General features: G+C 37.1%; 1 protein-coding gene across 2 annotated transcripts in view; it reads right to left on the minus strand.

Annotated features, from left to right (window-relative positions):
• LOC106880794 (neural cell adhesion molecule L1.1-like) overlaps nt 1-10,508 on the minus strand; it is a 537,440-nt gene extending 526,932 nt beyond the window's left edge. For both annotated transcript variants that reach the window (XM_089352677.1, XM_089352683.1), the window contains exons 1-3: nt 10,370-10,508; nt 5,812-5,932; nt 2,174-2,231 (exon numbers count right to left, since the gene is read on the minus strand). In XM_089352677.1, coding sequence (XP_089208803.1) covers nt 2,174-2,231; nt 5,812-5,892 — 139 coding nt within the window. In that variant the 5' untranslated portion in view covers nt 5,893-5,932; nt 10,370-10,508. The remainder of the gene's footprint in view (nt 1-2,173; nt 2,232-5,811; nt 5,933-10,369) is intronic.
• Nucleotides 10,509-22,221: the final 11,713 nt, after the last annotated feature.

The raw sequence follows: 22,221 nt of genomic DNA on the forward strand, positions 1-22,221 counted from the left end.
TGTCTATAAATATCCAATATTTTGCTTGACATTTTTTTTTCTATAATCAGATGTCTTGAATTTCTAACTTTTCTTTGTAATTATTGCTGGTCCTGGACCATTCTTTGCATGCCCTTGTGATTATAATGTCCAAATTGCTATTGTTTTCTTTTCTAATGTGTGCTTAGCACCCTACAATCCCTGGCTGCTTTGACTGATTTGCAGTCTGGGGGAAGGTAGCAGTACAGTCGAACTATTTCATTTCAGATTAGCAACACACTAGCACTGTATTCCTCTGCTCTTTAAAAGAATATGATGACTTCTGCCCAGCATGACTGATGCCAAAATTCAAGTAAGAAAAGTCAGTTGCTGCCTAGAAGCAAGAAGGATAACAAGCAATAATCAATTGTCCAGTGACCTCGGTCACATAGAACATGCTGATGAGCTACTTGTACACTCACTTGGAAACAACTTATTGCATTTTCTCTTTCACACAATGTATGGATTTTTTACTGATTATTTTCTCTGCCAGCATCACTCCAGCAGATAGTTATTTCTATCATTGCACACATCCTTATACATACTTAGAAGTTTGGGCCTTCAATCAGGCCTTTTGCAATGCCCTTAAAGCCAGGAACTTTTATATATATATATATATATATATATATATATATATATATATATATATATATATACATACACACACACATATATTTTTACTTGTTTCAGTTATTGGACTTCATCTATGCTGGAGAACCTCCTTGAGGGATTTTGGTTGAATGAATCAACTCTGTACTGCTTTTCTTTTAAGCTTGGTACTTATTCTATTGGCCTGCTATGCAAAATCACTAAGATTCAAGGATGTAAACAAACCAAGACCAGTGTAAAGCAGTCATGACACACACACATACAAACACACACACACACACTCTCTCTCTCTCTCTCTTTCTCACACACACACACACACACATACATATCGCAGATTCTCTCCACAGTTAGAAATCTGTACTGCTTAAAGAAGTGCCAATCTCTAACTGTGGAGGGAACCTGTGGAAGAGGTAGATCCAGTAAAGAATGTGACGAGGTGGTGAAGCATGATCTTTGAATGTTGAGTCTCATGGAGGCAATGACAAGTGAACAAGACCTTTTGTGATTTTCTGTGCTTGAGAGTACTCATCAAGCTAAATAAAATCATAGTCAGTGCTGGTGTTGGTGACATGTAATAGACACCCATAGCAGTGATACGTACAAGATAACCATGGTGGTGACACAAAGGGTAGACATGCCAGTGACATGTAAAAGGCGCCCACAACACTCTTGGAGTTGTTGGCATTAGGAAGAGCATCCAACCATAGAAACCAAGCCAAATCAGACTGGACCCTGGTACAGCTCTCTGGCTTACCAGTTCCAGTCAAACCATCACGGGTTAGAAGTTTGACTGGAACTTGAGTAGACACTAAATGATGATGATGATGTTAGATGTATATATATATATATATATATATATATATATATATAAATATGGTGGACTTATTTGTTGTTTCCATCAAACAAATTTACTCATAAGGCTTGATTGTCCTGGGTCTATAGTAGAAGACATTTGCCTATCGTTTCATACAATGAGACTGAACAGAGAGCCATGTGGTTGAAAAGCAAACTCCTTACCATACAGCTATGCCACACCTTTGTGGACTGTTGGCGATTTTTTTCCTCCATCTTCCTTTTCTCTTGGACTTTCCTCTGTCTCTTGTTTCTGAAGAAGAGCTTTGCTCGAAATGTAAATCACCCTTTCTTTCCTTCTCTGAGCATTTTATTAATCCTCTGCATGTACCACATCCTGACGTTGTTGTTTTTTCTTGTCTTATTTATATATGTATATGATGGGCATCTTTCAGTTTTATCTGCCAAATCCAATCACAAATTTTGGTTAATCTGGAGGTACAGTAGAAGATACTTGCCAATGTTGCCTTGGTGTGAGACTGAAACGAAAGTCACACGGTAGGGACACAAACTTCTTAGCTATGTCTGCACTTAACTTCTAGATCACAGAATCATGTCTGTGCCTACATTTCATCTAATAATGAATATTCTCCGATACACTTTGTACAACTCTGGATCTATATAGTAGCTATGATAATAGATATAGAAAGTCAGGGTCAAAAAGTGTTTATATCAGAAACATAGTGTTACTTACCACAGAAAAATTGAATAATAAACAAGTATTTCAAATATAACAGATTGAATTCCATTATCTACAAAGAAAAGAATAAATACTGATAGGAAAAATTTCTACAAATAAGGAGCATGAAGTTCATGATGCAAAATACTACAATGTAGAAAATAATTTAGCATTAATCATAGAAGCTTGTGTATGCAAAAATAGGAACCCACTGAACAACAAGTATTATCATGGTGAGATCATGAAGAGCAAGTATATAAGATAGGGCAGTATAAAGGAGAAATAATAAAATGCTAGATACAGGTAAATCAGAAAAATGCAGAGAAAAGGCCAAATGCTGAGTTGCAGCATCCCAGTTCATACTTTAGGCATCTTCCATCACACTCTGTCTCTCAAATGCCTCAGGACATCCAAGTAAAAATGTTTATCTTTATAGATTTTCTATAGAATTTAGAGACAACACTGCAAGTTACATTTTGTCTATGTAAACAATGTGATCAAAGATAGAAAAAAATAGGTGATGGGCATATATGCATATTTCAAGAGTTATTGCTCTTTCATCAGCACTACATCCAACCCACCAACTATCCATGAACACATTGCTTAAATACCCACCAATTTAGATATTAAACACAATCCTGACAAATAGTACATATGTACTAACTGCTGGCAAAGGCACAGCATTTCGTTTTGCAACCATAATATACTATACTATACTTACACCACTATAATATTATCCATAATGTATTCAGTAGTATATTATGGTTGGGAAAAAAAATACCCTCACACAAACATAACTATGTTCTCTGGCAAAACTCACTCATAATCATTTCCCCCTACCTCACCCCCACTGCAGGCCCCGCCAGTTTACTCTCAACATCACTTGCTATCTCCTCTATCCCTTCTGTACTACTTATACCTAACTCCACCACCACCTTTGTTCCCTATACGTAGGCCCACATTTTCTCACTCTGACTGTCAATATTTTTCTCTCTCTCACACTTCCTTCCACTTTTTTTACCCTATTGGGGCAGCCAAGTAACTCCTCTGTAGTAAGACAGCTCTCTCTCTCTCTCACTTTGGCTGTCTCTATTTTTTACTTTCTCTCTCAGTATCTCTCTCTCTCCTCTCTCTAATTCCTTGTCCTACTGGAATAGCCTAGTATCTCACTTTAGTAAGACAACTGTCCCTGACACTCCATCATATTTTAACCTCTTACCTAGCACACAGTCACTTCCCTTAGTTCATCTTCCTCTTGCAATCCACTTGGCAGCCCTACAGGTAATGGTGCCATATGAAAAGCACCCATGCTTACACCATGTAAAAAGCATTCATTTTGGCAACATAAAAAGCACCTGTGCTGGCACTATGTAATAAGCTACAATGCCAGTGCCATATAAAGAGTACCCATGCCAGCACCACATACAGAACACCCATGCCAACACCATATAAAAAGCACCTATGCTGGCATCACATAAAGAGCTCCTGTGCTGGCACCATATATAAAGCAACTGCACTAGTGCCATGTAAATGCACTCTGTAAAGTGGTTGGCATTAAGAAGGGCATCCATCTGTAGAAACCATAACAAAACAGACAAAGGATTGATGCAACCCTCTGGCTTGCTGTCTTCTGTCAAACTGTCCAACCCATGCTAGCATGAAAAACAGACGTTAAAAGATGATGATAATGATGATGATGGTGGTGGTGGTGGTGATGATGGTGACGATTTTCCATAATTGTATTCAAGTTTTGCATTTCTAGTTTGATATCTCTGCTTGGTACTGTCCTCTAATTTGTTGCAAAAAACTGGGCTATTCATGAAAAAGCTAAACATATCTCTCTGTTTTATCAGTCCCAGGCAATATTCTTGAGAAGAAAAGTAAGATTTCATGCTAGAATAAATGTAAAAAATAATTTCAATTGCTGTTGTATTCCACACTTACGAAGTCTCAAAATTCCTTTAGACACATTATGAGGGCTGGCTGGAAAGTTCATAGGCTGATCAAGATACTCCCATGGAATGTGATCAAATGAGGTTTATGTTTCAACATAGTCCCCTTTACAGTGCATACACTTCTTCCATTGGGATTGCAGTGCTTGGATCCCGCTTCATGATATTGGTCAAAAAAGTCATCAACAACACATATGTCATGATCATTGTGACATTAGTTCCCAGCCTTGTGTTTTTTTTATGTTGGAGAACAGGTGATAGTCAGATAAGGCCAAATCAGGAGAACAGGAAGGTTGATCAACCAATTCAAAGCCACACTCATGCACAGCAACCATTGAAACCAAGAACTTCTGTGCTGGAGCATAGTCCTGATAAAACAAGACCACTTTGTCAGTTTTCCTGTGCATCTGGTCTTGATAGCCTTTAGTAATTTCCTCAGCAAGTTGGCATAGTACTCGTCATTGATGGTATGACTCTTTTGAAGATAGTTAATAGATACAATGCCTTTTGCATTCCAAAAAACTGAGACCATCACTCTGCTTGCAGATTAAATGACCTTGGCTTTTTTTTTGAGAATGTGTGGTAGGGTGTTTCCACTGCATGGATTGCCTCTTTGTCTCTGACTGAAAGTGATGAACTGAACACTCATCCTAGTTTAAGAAACAATGTCAATTTTTCTGTGATGTGATTGGCCTCATGTGTTTTTGATCAAGTGTGAGAAGATGTGGCACCCACTAAACAGACACCTTCATTATACCAAGTCCATTGTGCAGAATATTCTCATCTCTCTCACAGGATATGCTAACAGTATTGGATGTTTGATTCATAGTCAATCACCTGTCATCTATCACCATATGGTGAACACGATCAATATTTTCCTTGGTGCTGGCAGTTTCAGGATGTCCAGTCCTTGGGTCATCCTTAAGACTCTCCCCATCCCTGCATAGCATCTTAGATTTATTGTCTCTCTCTCTCTTTTATGCTCCTTACAGCCTTAAAGGGGGCATATAAAAGGTTGTTAAATAAATAAATATATTAATAACTGGATGACCTTACTCGTTGTACTTAGCCTTATAACCATTTGTTGAATAGAATTAAAAGATAAAAGAAACTAACTCTATCTTAGTTGTAGGGGAGATATGCTTTGCAACCTGATTTCCCCTACCCAATCCTCTAACCTCCTTCATTGCTATAAATCTTTGTTACCCCCTACCCATACATGACATAACGTTAATTTCTCCTATAATAGCACCAAATTGAAGTAACAAATTCATTTTGTGATCAGCAAGGGTCATAGAATCATGAAGGTGCACATGCTGTTGGCTTTTGGATGTTTTTGAATGTTATGATTCATGTATTTATCTGATGAATACGGGTTTTTCTAATGATGTAATGTTTCCATTAATCAATTAAAAATTTGTTGGAAACAGCTATAGTGGATTGACACATTATCCATCTGTTTTTATTTATTTGTGTGTGTGGATGGATGGATGGATGGATATATGATAGGACACAATGAGGAGCTTTAACAGCATTTTTGACCTTGAGAAAAAAAATATTTTTGACAAATCTTTACAAGCTTACAAAAACAGCATCAGTCAAGTAAATAACCTTCTCTAAATGCATTAAAAATATTATAACAATCTGAACAGTGTTTCAGAAAATTGTCATTCTCTTTGAACATATAAAAAATAAATTTACCTGGGGCAAAATCAGCAAGCCAAGAGAAAATGTAAATTCACCTCTTTCATTCTCCAGAATTACATTTGAAAGCAAACTCATACATATGAATATGCATCATTAGACATCAGAAGGATGAAAGCTGCAACAAAAATTTTAAATTTTTAGGTCAAATGAAAGAGAATCAAGGGAAAATGGCATGGGATATGAAATTAATCAAAAAAGCACAACATAAAATATTCTCTTTAGCTTCTTCACAATCTGCTGAAGTGACTCTCTTCCCAAAATATTTACACAACAAGCAGTTAAAGAGAAGAAATTTCTAAAATTAATCATGGCCCATTTTATCCCATCTTAGACATCAGTTTTTAAAAAAATTGACTTGGAATCCAACAGATATGTATATGCATGTAGGTAAATGGATATGAATGTAAACAGATAGACATACAAATGGATAAGTAGATAGGTAATATGAACAGACGAGCACACATACACACATACATATGCAAATTAAGACTGAAACATGTGACCATATACACACACACACTTCACTTCACACAAGAGCACATAAGGAGACACACATCCATACATACAGATACTGTACATAGTCATTGACTTTTGAAAAGGTTGCAAGAGGCAACGAAAATTTTAGGAGAAATATATAAGTAAATGAGTGGAAACTTTACCGGTGAGTGTGTTAAATAATAAGTTACTAAAGGAGAATGATTCTCCCCAGACACAACAAAATATGCTTCAACACACAAACTCACATAAAGAATCTTTCAAACCAAATCCAGAAATGAAGTATATATATATATATATATATATATATTTATATATGTATATATGTCCCTCTATGTATGTACATGTACATATGTCTGTATGTGTATGCATGTATTACACACACATGTACTATGTGGACATATTTTTAACTGAGATGTCACAACCATATATGATTCTTCAAGTGCTTCAATTCTGTATATGTACATACATTTACTAGATTTACCAACATGTATCAATGTTTTCTGGCATTGTGATGATTCACTATTTTCTATCAGTAATAAAACTGTCAACATTTTTGTTGACATGGGTATACTAGTATATACATGTATATATATATATATATATATATATATATGTATATTATATTATATTATATTATATTATATTATATTATATTATATTATATTATATTATGTTATATTATATTATATTGCATGCATGCATGCTAACATAAGCTACTGTGCATCTTTATCAGACAGTTAAATAGATGTAAAAATTCCAGCTTTAAACAGAATTCAAACTTTGTTATTGAACAGTTGAAATTATAATGAAAGTTACACTTTCTTGTATTCAAGCTTTCCATGAATATTAAATTGTATTTACTTACTAACAACAGCAAGTCTTACATTTACATCATATGGTGTAAATGCAGATGTAAAACTAAACCAAGTCTGTTTTTACCTTGCTTACATAACTTATCAACAACTTTTGGGACAACCAATTGTTTTATCTATTTATTTCTCTCTCTTACTCTCACTTCTATTATTGTTCTATTATCGCCTAACCAATTAGGTTATGAAGATAACTAAACTCAAAGCAATTCAGTTTTGAAAGTCCTTTCAAACTCTTTTACTTTCACTTCCTTTTTCTCTGTGTAATTTATTCTCCACTCTTCCTCCCACTCTATTGACACTTCCATTCCACAGTATAAAGAATGGAAGAGTTAGGAATGAAGGGGTTTATCACAGAAAGAAGGAGAAAAAGAAAGAGAGAGAATGGGGGAGTGAAAGTGAGTGAGAGAGAGAAAGAATAGTAATAATTGTTTTCTTTCATTGGCTTCCTTTTCCTTGTCTTTATTTTTGGCTCTCTAATTTTGTTTCTTGCTTTCTTTTCTTTTTTTTTTTTTTTCCACTTTCTCATTTTCAGCAGTTTGTTTTCTTTTTGCAGTGTCCCCAACTCTGCATCACAAAGTTAGTCCTTGTTCATTAAGCCACCCAATGAAGCACTGTCACTCTGATCTTGGCTTGCCTTTAGATGGTTCTGAACTGGGAAAGCCACCTTCATTGTCAATGTCGTCATCATCATCATCATCATCATCATCATCATCATCATCATCATCATCATTTTACATCTGTCTTTCATGCAGTTTGGTCGAACAGTTTGACAGAATCTGATGAGCCAGAGGATTGTGTTGAGTACCAATGTCTGCTTTTTTCATGACAGTTTTTACAAATGGGTGCCCTTCCTAATGACAGTCACTTTATAGAGTGTACTGAATGCTTTTTAAGGGTATCGGCACTAATGAGGTCACAATGTAACTCACAAGACAACATCTCCTGAATTGGAGTGCTGTATTAAGGGACATGGCTTTGTGCCAGTTGTTGAGAGGCTTAAATATACTTGAGGGACTAGAACAGGTGTCTTGCTGTAGAAGAGATATATGGCTACCCCAACTGGAAAAGGAGAAAAGATGGTGGTGATGAGGTGTCAGGATTATATCTTCAAGGTACAAGAAGGTGAATATAAGAGAGAATAGGGATAGAGGACCAGAAGGGTGGATGGGTAAGTTTACGAATGAATGAAAGGAGAGCGACAAATGGTTAGAGATGGAGATAGAGGTGAATTTAGTGAATGTTGAATATAGGTGAAAGCATTCAATGGAGAATTTCAGTTAGGAAGGAGGTGAAGAGAAGTAAGAATGATTCAGGGAATATGAAGAGACGAGACAAGTGGTAATACGTAAAGGGGCAGTGATGGAAAAAATAGGGAGATGATGTGAAGTGTATGGAGTGAAGGAGAGAGGAAAGTATTGTGCAGAGAAGAAAGTCAGATGTACATAGAGGTCAAAATGGTGAGTGATGAACAAAGTTGGGGAGGGCCCAACAATGGCTGATATGCAAAGGTGTTCAGGATAATGAGGCATTCAGTGGAAAATATAGTGGCAAATGATGATACCGTGAATGCAAGATGGGTGAAAAGGGTAGTGGTTCCAAAGCGAAGGTTAAGTGGCAGCACAAAAACAAAATTGGATGAAATATGTGCAGTTTTGTTCTCATATAATTACAGTTGCTGAGTAAATAGTGCCATAATTAGAGGAGTTGTGAAGGGGCAGGCATTAGGAAGATGTGTTGTTGGGAAGATTTTTTGGGGACAGATTTATTGTGTGGTTATAGGCATTTACAATATGTTTTTAAGACGTCAATTTTTCACTGAGATAAGCATGTCTTCTTGAGCAAAGCAAGTCACCAGTCATCTCTGCTTTTGTCATCTTTTGCATGAGACTGAAATCAATCTTCACTACTACATACCATGTCTTTGTGGGTTTTCCCTTTTCCATAAACTCCATCCACATTTAGCAAATAGCACCTCTTCATGCAGCTGGCCTCATCAATGAACATCACATTACCATACCAGTGCAGTCTTCTCTCTTGTACACTACATTTGATGACTCTTACGCCCAAATTTTCTCTCAACCCATTTGCATTTTTCTGTACATGTGTATTGACTTTGCACATCCAGTGGAGTATGCTAACTTCATTTTGTTGTGGAGGACACCCTCAAGTGAGAAGTGGGCTGTTCCACTGCTGATAAATAGTGGACAGACACAGCAAGCAGAGTCAGATGGGCAAGGACGCAGTTCAGGCCAGTTATGTCAGACAATGAAGTATGTTGTCCTGATGCGAGACAATTTAGTGTTGAGTAAGACACAACACATTTCTTTCTAGCCTTTACAGGTCTTCTGCATTCATGACCCATATTTCACTTCCATGTAGCATTGCTGTTCATACACAGTATCAATCTGAGAAGGAAATATTTTGTTACCAACAGAGGTAATAGCTCCCAGAACTTACTTCAGCCACTTCTAATTTTAGCAACCATACATCCAGAACATGCACCTCCTCTACTAATTAGGTCATCTAGTTAACAACTACCTATTGCCTGTAAGTAGATTAAATGCACATGAATGCATGCAGTACAATCTTAGCTCACTTAGAGGGCACATCAACTCATCAGGAAAGAATGGACCCAAATATACCAATAAATGAAATATGGAATATTTACTACAGACATAAATTTATATGTTTTATTGAATATTCACTTTGTCAGCTGCCACTGAATGGAAGACTGGAATCTATTTACCCTGAGTCACAAGTGGGTGGTATATAAATCACCCGGGAAGAGACAAATGAGCAAAGCAATTACTTTATATAATAATGGTTTCAAATTTTGCCACAAGGGTAGCAGTTTTGAGAAGGAGACTAGTCGATTACATCGATCCCAGTGTTTCACTGGTACTTAATTTATCAACCCTGAAAGGATGAAAGGCAAAGTCGACCTCAGCAGAATTTGAACTCAGAATGTAGCGACAGGTGAAATACTACTAAGCATTTTGCCTAGCGTGCATAGCTATATCATAAATAGATACACATGAATCTAGGTAACGTAGTCTTATTTCATTTAAGTTACATATTTAATCACTGAGAATGTACAAAGACTCAACAAGTAGTTGGTAACATAGCTTTATGTTCGTGAAGTAAGTAAAATATATTACATAAAGAAAATAAGGAATATTTACCATGTTTTACCTTGTGAGACATCTAGATGTTTTGGTAAGTACTCAACTCGCTTTCATGGATGAACTGAACAGAGTTACCCTTTAGCTAAATTTAGATGTTGATACATATATGTATGCATAGATATGTACATAAATACACATGCAGTTGTATGCACACCCACACATTAATACATTCACACACACACACATTAATACATTCACACACACACACACACACACATACATACTAGATACTTGATGAGAGCTATCATATGTTTGGTCTGGCAGAGTATTTACTGAATATATAATGAATACCCTCTCAAACTGTAATGCCATAATTACCAGCCTTGTTAAATGACTCATTATTATCCTGATTATACACATTGACAAAACATTTTATTCAAAATCATTGTGAGATTCGTTTCAAAAGTAATTTACCATAGAGAAATCTATTACAAAAAAACAGGACTAGAAATGATAAAATCAGACTAACCAGAGAAGAAGCAAAACATTGAGAGATGTAAGCAAAATCTTTTTATTTGTAGTTACAGAATAAACAAAGCTATAAAATGCATTCTCCTGGGAGTTATAAACTCAATAATGACCTACTTAAAATGACAAATGAAGATCCTCTTTGACAACGAAATAATGCTGCAATGAACTTCATACAAAACTAAATTATTTTCAATAGAATAATTATGCCTACAAGGAACATTTGTTGAGTGTTAACAAGTATTTGATTACAGTAATTTTTTCTGAAAAATTATGAGTAAAATTTTTATCCTCAAAATGTAAACACTACAAACTAGAAAAACACTCGGAGAGCAGAGACCTCTGGCAAGCAGCTCATTTTAAGATAGATACATGAGTAAAATTACTTATAGAGAAACGAAAATAAAATTTGGAAACAGCAACACTACCATAGGTTACGTGGAAACGATGAACGTGTTTTCAAGGGAGATAATCAAAGAACATAACATTGTAATACTTCATGTAAAGTAAATACAGCAAATAGAAAGTCCTTCAAGAATTCATAAAAATTCCCAGATCACTACCAAAATTTCATCATCTGTTTTTTTGTGTCATTACCAACTTTTTCTCCAAGTTTCATCAAATACCTTTCACAACTTTTTGAGTTATTTTGCACATAGACGGACAAACCAACGCCAATGAGAAAATAACCACCTTCCTTGGCAGAGGTAATAACACCTTGTAAATGTTCTCCTACATCAGGCATGCATTCATTAACAAACCAAGTCTGTGCTACTACTATGCTGCCTAAAAATCAGGCTGACCAATGCTATCATTTAACCAAACTGGTTGCCCTCAATATGCTGCCAGAAAACCCAATAACAGTGATGATAAAAAATATACTGAACTAGAAGAGTGAGGAGTATAAACTCTTGAATTGTTGTCTCTGTGAAATCTTTCAAGAGAAGATTACTTCATTTTTAAAACACCAACTGCAGAAAAGACTTCAACATAAATAAAAAAAAGAAGTAGTAATTCTAATGATGCTTAAGGGAGGGTATCTGGAGACTATCAATTATGGGATATTGTGTATCACACACAAATAGCCACACTTACATAATGAGTGCTTTTACATGTCACTGGCACAGGTGCTTGTTGTGTGACACCAGTATCATGGCAAATACTGGTGTCATGCAACTAGCACCCATGCTAGTGGTATGTAAAAGCACCCGTTACACTCTCAGAATGGTTGGTGTTAGCAAGGGTATCCAACCATAGAAACCATACTAAATCAGACCAGAACCTGGTGCAGCCTCTCAGCTTACTAGCCCTGGTCAAGCCGTCCAACCCATGGCAGCATGGACATAGAGGTTAAACGATGATGCTGATATCATCGAACAAAGAAGGAAAAATAAAATACAAGCAATGCTTGGAGATGATTAAAAGAGAAGACATGCAAATAGGAAAAACTCTGACATCAGAAGAAAGCAGCTAAAAGAAAATAATAATCAACAATCTTGAAACTCTGCTCACTTAAGGAGATTGGAACTCATGGAAGAGGGAGACCTAAGAAGACATGGTGTGAAGTATTGAAAGATGACTTCAGGACACTGACCCAAGCTGAGGGGAGGACAAAGAATGAAATATCTGGCACTTTGCTGTACTCAAGAAGAACCATCCTCCACAACAAAAGTCTTAATGCTGCTCCTCCTGAAGGAAAGGATTGGACTGCAAGAGTCCTGTGCTGGTGTTACATTAAAAGCACCCAGCACACCATGTAAAACGGTTAATACGAGGAAGGCTATTCAACCATAGAAACTAAACCAAATCAGAGTGGAACCTGGTGAAGCTCTCTTGCTTACCATCCCTGGTTAGACTGCCCAACCCATGCCAGCATGAAGAACAGACGTTAAAGGATTATCATGAGAATGATGATGATGATGAATAAATTTAATCAAAACCAATCAGCAATTTACAGGGATATGTGGAGACAATGAATGAATGTCAAACAGACTCTTTTTTGTGACAGTACTGAGTCATTCCGGACAAAAAATCTGGAGTCAGGTTAGGGAGCTTAATCAGACCATAGAGTGGCTAGGAGAAATCTAAAACAAATATTGTCTCTAAATTATAGCATAAAAAATGCATACAGCGTAAAAGATGAGACTATTGAGACAGTTGTTCAAAAACTTCAGGATAGGAAAGCATCAGAAAGGGACCTGATTACCAAAGATTAGTACAAAACAGCAACAATTCAACCAGAAGAATTTCATTGGCAGAAGAATCTTATTGGCATTTATTTGTAAGCTCCCGGAGGAGCTATAAACAAACTAACCTGGTTGGTTCTGACAGAAGCAAAACTGGTGTCTCAAAACAATGCTACTCACATAGTGAAACTACCTGCCAAATACATGCCAGAATTTCATGTATAAAATCTATACAGCCTGTTTGAACTTATTCTTCCAAGACGTTCTCGTTGTTATAATACTGTCACAGCTGAACAAGCAGCTGAAAATAAGTTTGGGGATGTGTTGAACAGCTCTTGATTAACAAAATTACGATGTCAAATATGTGGTAGTATGGGAGGAACTTGGTCATAATCTGGCTAAATTACAAGAAGCATTCAATTGTTCTCAACTCATGGATGCTAGAATCCTTTTAACTTGTTAAAGTCCCAGATACCATTATTAAGGTCATAAAGAACCTAACTTTGTTCTGGGTCACAATTCTGAAGTTGATTACAACCACCCGCTAGGAAGTGGTCCTCTTGTCACTGAGATATATTGCAAGATTACAATCTCTCTATGGTACTGCTTATGCTCTCAGTAACCACCTTGTCATTTTCCTTAAGGAAATTTGATGGTTTGCAATTGGCTCACAGGAAAATAGAACACCAGTCTAACAATATACTTCTTTGTAACAACTTATTTAGCAGATAATAAGTGTATATACATATGTGTATATGCTTACAATATATACATGTGCACATGCATGTGTGCATAGACACATGCAAGCATCCATACAATACCAACATACATAGATTAAAATCTATGTATGCCACAATAAACCAGAAGTCAGACTATTTCCTGGTTGAACACCTCATATTCTAAGCTATTCTTCATAATTGATCTGATTTCTATCTCCTCTATACTTTTTCTTCTATAATTAGCTATTCTTTTACTCATTCCAGTCATTTGACTGTGGCCACGTTGGAGCACCACCTTTAGCCAAACAAATCAACCCCAGGACTTATTCTTTGTAAGACTAGTTCTTATTCTATTGATCTCTTTTGCTGAACCACTACATTACAGGGATGTAAACACACCATCATCAGTTGTCAAGCAATGATGGTGGGGGGACAAACGTAGACACAAATGTATACATATACATATATACGACAGGCTTCTTTTAGTTTCTGTCTACCAGATCCACTCACAAGGCTTTAGTCAGCTCAAGACTATAGTAGAAGACACTCGCCCAAAGTACCATGCAATGGGACTGAGCCCAGAACTATGTGCTTGGAAAGCAAGCTTCTTACCACATATGCTAATTAAATTTACATTGTGCTTATGTTAGCAATTGTCATTAGTATTGCGTAAATACCTCTTCTCTTTTAACTTTTTCAAGAGGTGGTGGAGACAAACACACACACAGACACATTATTTAATGTCCATTTTCCATTCTGGCATGGGTTGAATGTCTGTTTGGAATGGCTTTTTACAGCTGGATGCCCTTTCTAACACTAACCATGTTACAGAGTGTACTGGTATATGTGCTTTTACATGGCACTAGTATGAGTGCCTTTTCTGTGGCACCAGCACTCATGAGACTACAAGATAAGGATTACTCAGCTGAAGAGAGATGTAGAGGACATGCCTGTATGCAAGAACAACCACAATTTTGTTTAGCTTGATGCGTCTTCTCAAGCATAGTAAATCGCCAGAAATCTTGGTCCCTTGTCATCTCCTCTGTGAGGCCCAGCATCCGAAAATCTTTTCTCAGCATTTTATCCCATATCTTCTATACATTCCCTCCACAATTAGAGATTGGACTCTTCTTGATGCAGTTATCTTCAACCTTATTCTTTACATGACTGTACCAGTGCAGTCTTCTCTCTTGCATACTACATCTAATGCCTTGTATACCCAGTTTTCCTCTCAAATTACTTACACTCTGTCATATATGCACACTGACATTGTTCACAATGTGTTTCTTTCAGTTTCCAGCAAGGAAATCCGCTCACCTCCCCAAGTGCTATGCAATGAGACTGAACCTAGAACCACGTGGCTGGGAAGCAAACTTCTTACCACGCAGCACATGCCTGCACCTAACATACCATTCTTATTGTTGAAATTTTTTTTTTTTGGTACATTTGTACTTATATGACTAATTACGAATACAAAATTTAAAAGTATATATATATATGAGTGGTAAATAATGGTTTTGTTTGAATTCTTCTTTCCATTGAAAATTAAAACCTTATCTCTTTTGCATAATGGTGCTTTCCTTCAGGATATGTGTCCTGAGTTTTGTGTTTTGGAAAGCAACTGGGAAGGAGAATGTAATATGTAAAATTGTCACTCAGTTTGCCTATCCTACTTCACATGCTTAGATTCCATCACTTGCCAGGTGGGAAAACTAGAATTAGTTGATGGTGTCCGTTACCTAGTTGACCAAGTCAGTAACAGCAGTGGATGCTCTGAGGGCATAGCTGCTAGAATAAAAATAGCCTGGGCAAAGTTCAGAGAGCTCCTGCCTTAATTGGTAACAAAGGGCCTCTCTCTCAGAGTGAAAAGTAGACTGTTTGATGTCTGTGTGCAAACAGCTATGCTACATAGCAGTGAAACAAGGGTTGTGACTGCCGAGGACATGTGTAGGTTTGTAAGAAATGAAGCTCGTATGCTTCACTGAATGTGTAATGTCAGTGTGCATGCATTACAAAATGTAAGCATCCTGAGAGAAAAGTTGGGCATAAGAGGCATCAGATGTGATGTGCAAGAGCGATGACTGTTCTGGTATGGTATGTGATGTGTATGGGTGAGAACAGCTGTGTGCAGAAGTGCTGCACTCTAATGATGGAGGGAACTTGTGGGAGAGGTAGACCCAAGAAGACATGGGACAAGGTGGTGAAGTATGATCTTCAAATGTTGGGTTTCATGGAGACAATGAGAAGTGACCAATACCTTTGGCAAGATGCCATACTTGACCCATCAAGCCAAATGAGATTGTAGTTGTGGCTGATGCTAATGTCGTGTAACTGACATATAAAAAGCACTCTTCAAATGTTGGGCAGTATGCTGTGCTTAAGAAGGCCTGTCAAGCCATGTGAGACCATAACCATGAACGATGCTAGTGTCATCTAACTGGCATCCATGCTGGTGGCATGTAAAAAGCACCATTTGAGTGTTGGGTCACACAAAGGTAGTGACAAGTGATCAAGACTTTTGGTGATATACTGTGCTTGTGTAGACCTGTCAAATGGAGTGAGATCATAGTCATGGTTGATGCCGGTGCCACGTCAATGGCACCCGTGCTGGTGGCACGTAAAAAACACACACTACATTTTTGGAGTGGTTGGTGTTAGGAAGGGCTTCTATCTGTAAAAACCTTGCTAGATTAAATTGGAACCTGATGCAACTCCCCAGCTTACCGATTTTCAGTCAAACCGTCCAGTCCATGCCAGCATGGAAAGTAGATTACAAAGCATAAAACACCTGAAGATCCAAATGTACTGACTGTTTGTATTATCAGGTTGTTCGGAAAATAATAACTGATTTAAAAAAGAAGCCAATATTCTTGACAAACACAACTTATACAAAGGTTTAATTATTCAAAATATGGTCCCTAAACAGCCATACATTTCTCCTATTGATTAAGAAGGTCATTAATGCCTCTTTGATAAAAATCCAAAAGTTTTCATGCCAAGAAATCCTTGAATTCAGTTTTGACCTCGGTTTTGGAATGAAAGGTCTTCTTGCCTTAAAAGTGCCTATGTGCTTGAAAAAGTGGTTGTCGGTGGGTGAAAGATCAGAAGAATATGGAAGATGTGGTAAAGTCTCATATCCCAGGTTTGTGAGCTTCTGTAGTGTCATCCTGGAAACGTGTGGTCAAGCTTAGTCATGGAGCAGAATTGGACCACGTCAATTAACAAGTCCAGGTCTCATTTTATTCAAGTGAACATACATTCCTTTTATTTGTTTACAAAAAAACTTCTGATGTAATGTTCTGCTTAGGTTCCAGAAAGCAGTAATGGATGATATATAGCAGACCACCACACAGTCAACATAATCTTCTGCTGATGCAACTTTGATTTGGGGAAATATTCAGGTGCTTCATCATGATCAAGCCATTGACCCGATCATTTATAATTGTAATAAAGAATCTACTTTTCATTACAAGTCACTCTTTGATCAAGAAATAGGTCATTAGAGTTTTACAGAGAGTATTAAACACACTTCAAAATGCTGAAGTCTTCAATTTTCATTGAAGTCATGTGGGACCCATTTATCAAGTTTTTTCACTTTACCAATTTTTTTCATGTGATCTGATACTGTTGAAACACTGACACCAAGCATATGAGACATTTCTCTGATGCTTTGTAGTGTGTTTTGTTTGACAATTGTTTTCAAATGCTGATCATCAAGGGTGAATGGATGTCCTCTACCTTCTTGATCTTCAAGGTTCTCATCCCCACTATGGACTCTCATCCCCACTGTTGTACTGTCCAGTCACTAGTGGATCCTTCACCTTATGCTCTTTTGACATTGGTGCTTGTTTGGGAAGCATTTTGTCCAAGCTTGAATTCATGCAAAAAAATGTAAATGCATTTCTTCTTTTCTCAAGATTCCTACACTACAAAATTATATTCTGAAAGAAATCAATAAAAAATTATTAAAGACTACACATCAATTATTAAGCACATAAAATTTCATCTAAAACACTACAAAAATATCATCTTAAATCGAATTTGGAAAAATGTTTCCAAAAAATCAAACAGTATTTTTTGAACAATGTAATATAAAGAGACCTTAAAAAATTAATGGAGATTTATACATTAAAAGCTGATTATGTATGTTCGTTTTTGCTTTTTCTGAAAATTTTTAATCTGATGTCTTTTCAAGATTAGTTTATTTGATTTTAGATGTACCAATCTGGAAGAATTGTTAGAGCAACTGTTATCTTTTCTAATGCTAACGTTTCAACTAAAGACAGCAGATTATTGGGACATAGTAGCTGAGAAGTTAGAGTTGAATAGGGTTACCAAATCAAGACAACAAACAGATATATCAATCACTCCAACATTAAATGGTCAGAAACTGAGAAAGTAAATTGATTTGTCATCATCATCATCGTTTAACGTCTGCTTTCCATGCTAGCATGGGTTGAACGATTTCACTGAGGACTGGCGAACCAGATGGCTATACCAGGCTCCAATCTGATGTGGCAGAATTTCTACAGCTGGATGCCCTTCCTAACGCCAACCACTCTGAGAGTGTGGTGGGTGCTTTTACATGCCACCAGCATGAGGGCCAGTCAGGTGGTACTGGCAACGGCAATGCTCAAAATGGTGTATTTTACATGCCACCCACACAAGAGCCAGTCCAACGGCACTGGCAATGACCTCGCTCAAATATTTTTTCATGTGCCACCGGCGACGCTGGTAATGAACACACACAAATGGTGCTATTTACATGCCACTGGCATGGAAGCCAGGCAGTTGCTCTGGCAATGATCACGCTCGGACGGTGCTGTTAACGCTCCACTGGCACAGGCACCAGTCATCGAATTTGGCTCAATTTCGATTTCGATTCCACTTGCCCCAACAGGTCTTCACAAGGAGAGTTAAGTGTCCAATGAAGGAGAGGTTGGCATGAGTGCCAATCATCGAAAGGTATGCATAAGTAGGCTGGCTACACCCCTGGCAGAGGCCACAGATTATGGTCTCACTTGGCTTGCTGGGTCTTCTCACACACAGCATATTTCCAAAGGTCTCGGTCACTAGTCATTGGCTCGGTGAGGCCTAATGTTCAAAGGTCGTACTTCACCACCCCATATCAGGTCTTCCTGGATCTACCTCTTCCACAGGTTCCCTCAACCGCTAGGGTGTGGCACTTTTTCACACAGCTATGCTCATCCATTCTCGCCACATGACCATACCAGTGCAATCGTCTCTCTTGCACACTACAACTGATGCTACTTAGGCTCAACTTTTCTCTCAAGGGACTTACACTCTGTCGAGTATGCACACTGACATTACACATCCATCGGAGCATACTGGCTTCATTCCTTGCGAGCTTACACATGTCCTCAGCAGTAACGGCCCATGTTTCACTGCCACGTAGCATGGCTGTTCGTATGCATGCGTCATACAGTCTGCCTTTTACTCTGAGTGAGAGTTCCTTTGTTGCCAGCAGGGGTAAGAGCTCTCTGAACTTTGCCCAGGCTATTCTTATTCTAGCAGCTACACTTTCAGCACACCCTCCCCTGCTACTAACTTTGTCACCTAGATAATGGAAGTTATCAACTACTTCTAGTTTTTCTTCCTGGAATGTGGCAAAAGTTGTTTTCTGCACATTTTCAGTGTTTATTGCTCCTGAGCATCTGCCGCATATAAAAACTAACTTCCTAGTTAACCTGCCTTTGATATTGCAAGCACCTCTTGTGTGTCCATCGCTTGCTTGCACTGGGTACATCTTATAGAGTTTCTACCTACGCCTTTTCTACAGATCAAGCAGGGCCATCTATCTGAAGCAGTTTGTGCTTTGTCTACCTTCCTACTTATTAGGACTTTGGTTTTAGCTTGGTTGACTCTAAGGCCCTTCGTTTCTAGTCCTTGCTTCCACACCTGAAACTTCTCCTCTATTTCTGATAGTGACTCAGTAATTAGCGCAAGGTCATCAGCATAGAGGAACTCCCAGGAGCATCCTGTCTTGAATTCCTGTGTTATTGCCTGGAGGACTATGATAAATAGGAGGGGGCTGAGGACTGAGATCACCGTACCAATGACATATAAACGGCATCCATTACATTCTTAGAGTGTTTGGCATTAGGGAGAGCATCCACCCATAGAAACCAAGCTAAAATCAGACTAGAACCTGGTACAGTTCTCCAGCTTACCAATTCCAGTCAAAGACTAACCCATACTAATCCATACTAGCATAGAAATCATGCTAAATGATGGTGGTGATGTTGACGATGATGATGATGATATATATATGTATATATATACACTACATATGTGGAAAATTGGTGTGTGTGTGTTTGTGGTGTTGTTAGGTAACTCCTACTACACTCGGTGGACCCCTACCTCTACCCGGAATTCTTCCCTGTACTCATTGCCAACCCTCACCTTACTGACAGCATCCCTGTACATGGCTCGTACTTGGATTCTAAATAAATGAATGAATATAAATAAATAACTTAAACAGCGAATGAGCATATTTGATTTAGGACATTGTGGATATTCTTAGTAATCAAACATGAGGTTTATTCAAGAACTAGCAAATTATCTTTTATAAATAAGTTCAAATTCATTGTTGTTGTGACAGTTGTTAAAACACATAGCCATATAATTTATAATGGTTTCAATTGATCTACTTAAGTCAAGGTTACTGTGGGGAAATTCACCAACACAGATCATTCTACTTGTAATCTCAAACAATTATTTTATGCTTATTTTAGAGAAACAAATTCTAATAGTTGTCCTAATGACTGAAAATAAAGGATAGGCTTTCAGATAATGTACATTTAGTAACATTCTATGCATTGTATATGGATATATGGAATTCAGTCTCAATATCTATCTTCTGTGATTATTAAATCATATCAAGAAGGAAGACTGGATTTTTATTTTTTTGTTTGTAATGTCTAAAAGTTAAAGTTTGAGGGGAGAAGAGAAAATGAAAATAATTAAATATTTTGTAACTGTCAGCTACAACATTTCCAAGATAATTTAATTGAAACGACACAAAATCAGAAGTTTATAACTTCTTTTATCGAATTTCAGTGTGAGAATTACAATATCATAATAAAGTCAATGTGTATACGTTTGTGTGTGTGTGTCTCTGTGTGTGTGTTAATGCATGTTTGTAGTGTATTTATGGAAAAAGGTATGGCTAAGTGGTTATGAAGTTCCCTTCCAAATCACGAGATCCCAGATTCAATGCTACTCTGTGCCTTTTACCATAGTTTCAACTTGACCAAATCCTTGAGAGAGAAACTGAGTAGACAGAAGCTATGTGAAACCTCATCCGATTGGCTGGACCAGTAATACTGCTCACTCTCAGTAGTGTGCTGATTCTGCTTGAAGATTACACTAAGAATACATATATCCATGGAATATTCAGCCACTTACAATATAATTCAATGAGTGACTAGTTCAGCTGATCAAACAACAGGAAAACTCATTAAGAAAACTGGATATAGATGTTTATTTTAACATTATATAACATATGAAAATACTTAGATTTACGGTCAATTGGTAGGTTTTTAACTGACATTGTTCTCTCTTTCTCTCTCTTACTCACTCTGTCTGTCTCTATCAGCTTACGTAAAAAGCACCCATGCCAGTGACACATAAAAGGCATCCATTACATTCTTGGAATGTTTGGCATTAGGAAGCGCATCCACCCATAGAAACCAAGCTAAAATCAGACTAGAACCTGGTACAGTTCTCCAGCTTACCAATTCCAGTCAAAGACTAACCCATGCTAGCATAGAAATCATGTTAAATGATGATGATGATGATGACGATGATATATATATATATATATATATATATATATATATATATATATATATATATATATATATATATATATATATATATATATATATACACACTACATATGTGGAAAATCGGTATGTGTTTGTGGTGTTGTTAGGTAACTTCTCCTACATCATTTTATTGATTTTGATGAAACTTGACACGTGAGTAGAGCTCATGGCTAGAAACATTGTGACATACTTAAATTGTTGAAAAAATCGATAATACGGCCCCTGGAAGGGACCATTTTATCTACCTCATATAACTAAATTTTTTTTAAACACCCAAGGGAAATAATCCATTTCATTGTTTGTGTTCGATTACTTTGAATATTGATTTTTCGTGTGTCCAATTTCTAATTTTTGCAGACAATATCACTTTATTTGACACATGAGTAGAACTCATGTCTGGAAGCCTCGTGACATACTTAGATTGTTGAAAAAAAATCGATAATGGGGCTCCTCCAATGGATCCTTCTATCTACTACATGTTACTAATATTTTATTTAAACAGCCAAAGGGAAATAACCCATACCACTAACAGTTTTTAGCAAAGCAATCAATATTTGATTCTCACAATCAGCTGACCTAATTCTGCATTTCACTACTCACAGTTTTGAACTGCTGAACATTATTAT

The sequence above is a fragment of the Octopus bimaculoides genome, chromosome 5 (genome assembly GCF_046866305.1).
Source record: "Octopus bimaculoides isolate indiv1 chromosome 5, ASM4686630v1, whole genome shotgun sequence".
In the NCBI taxonomy this organism is placed as follows: Eukaryota; Metazoa; Mollusca; class Cephalopoda; order Octopoda; family Octopodidae; genus Octopus; species Octopus bimaculoides.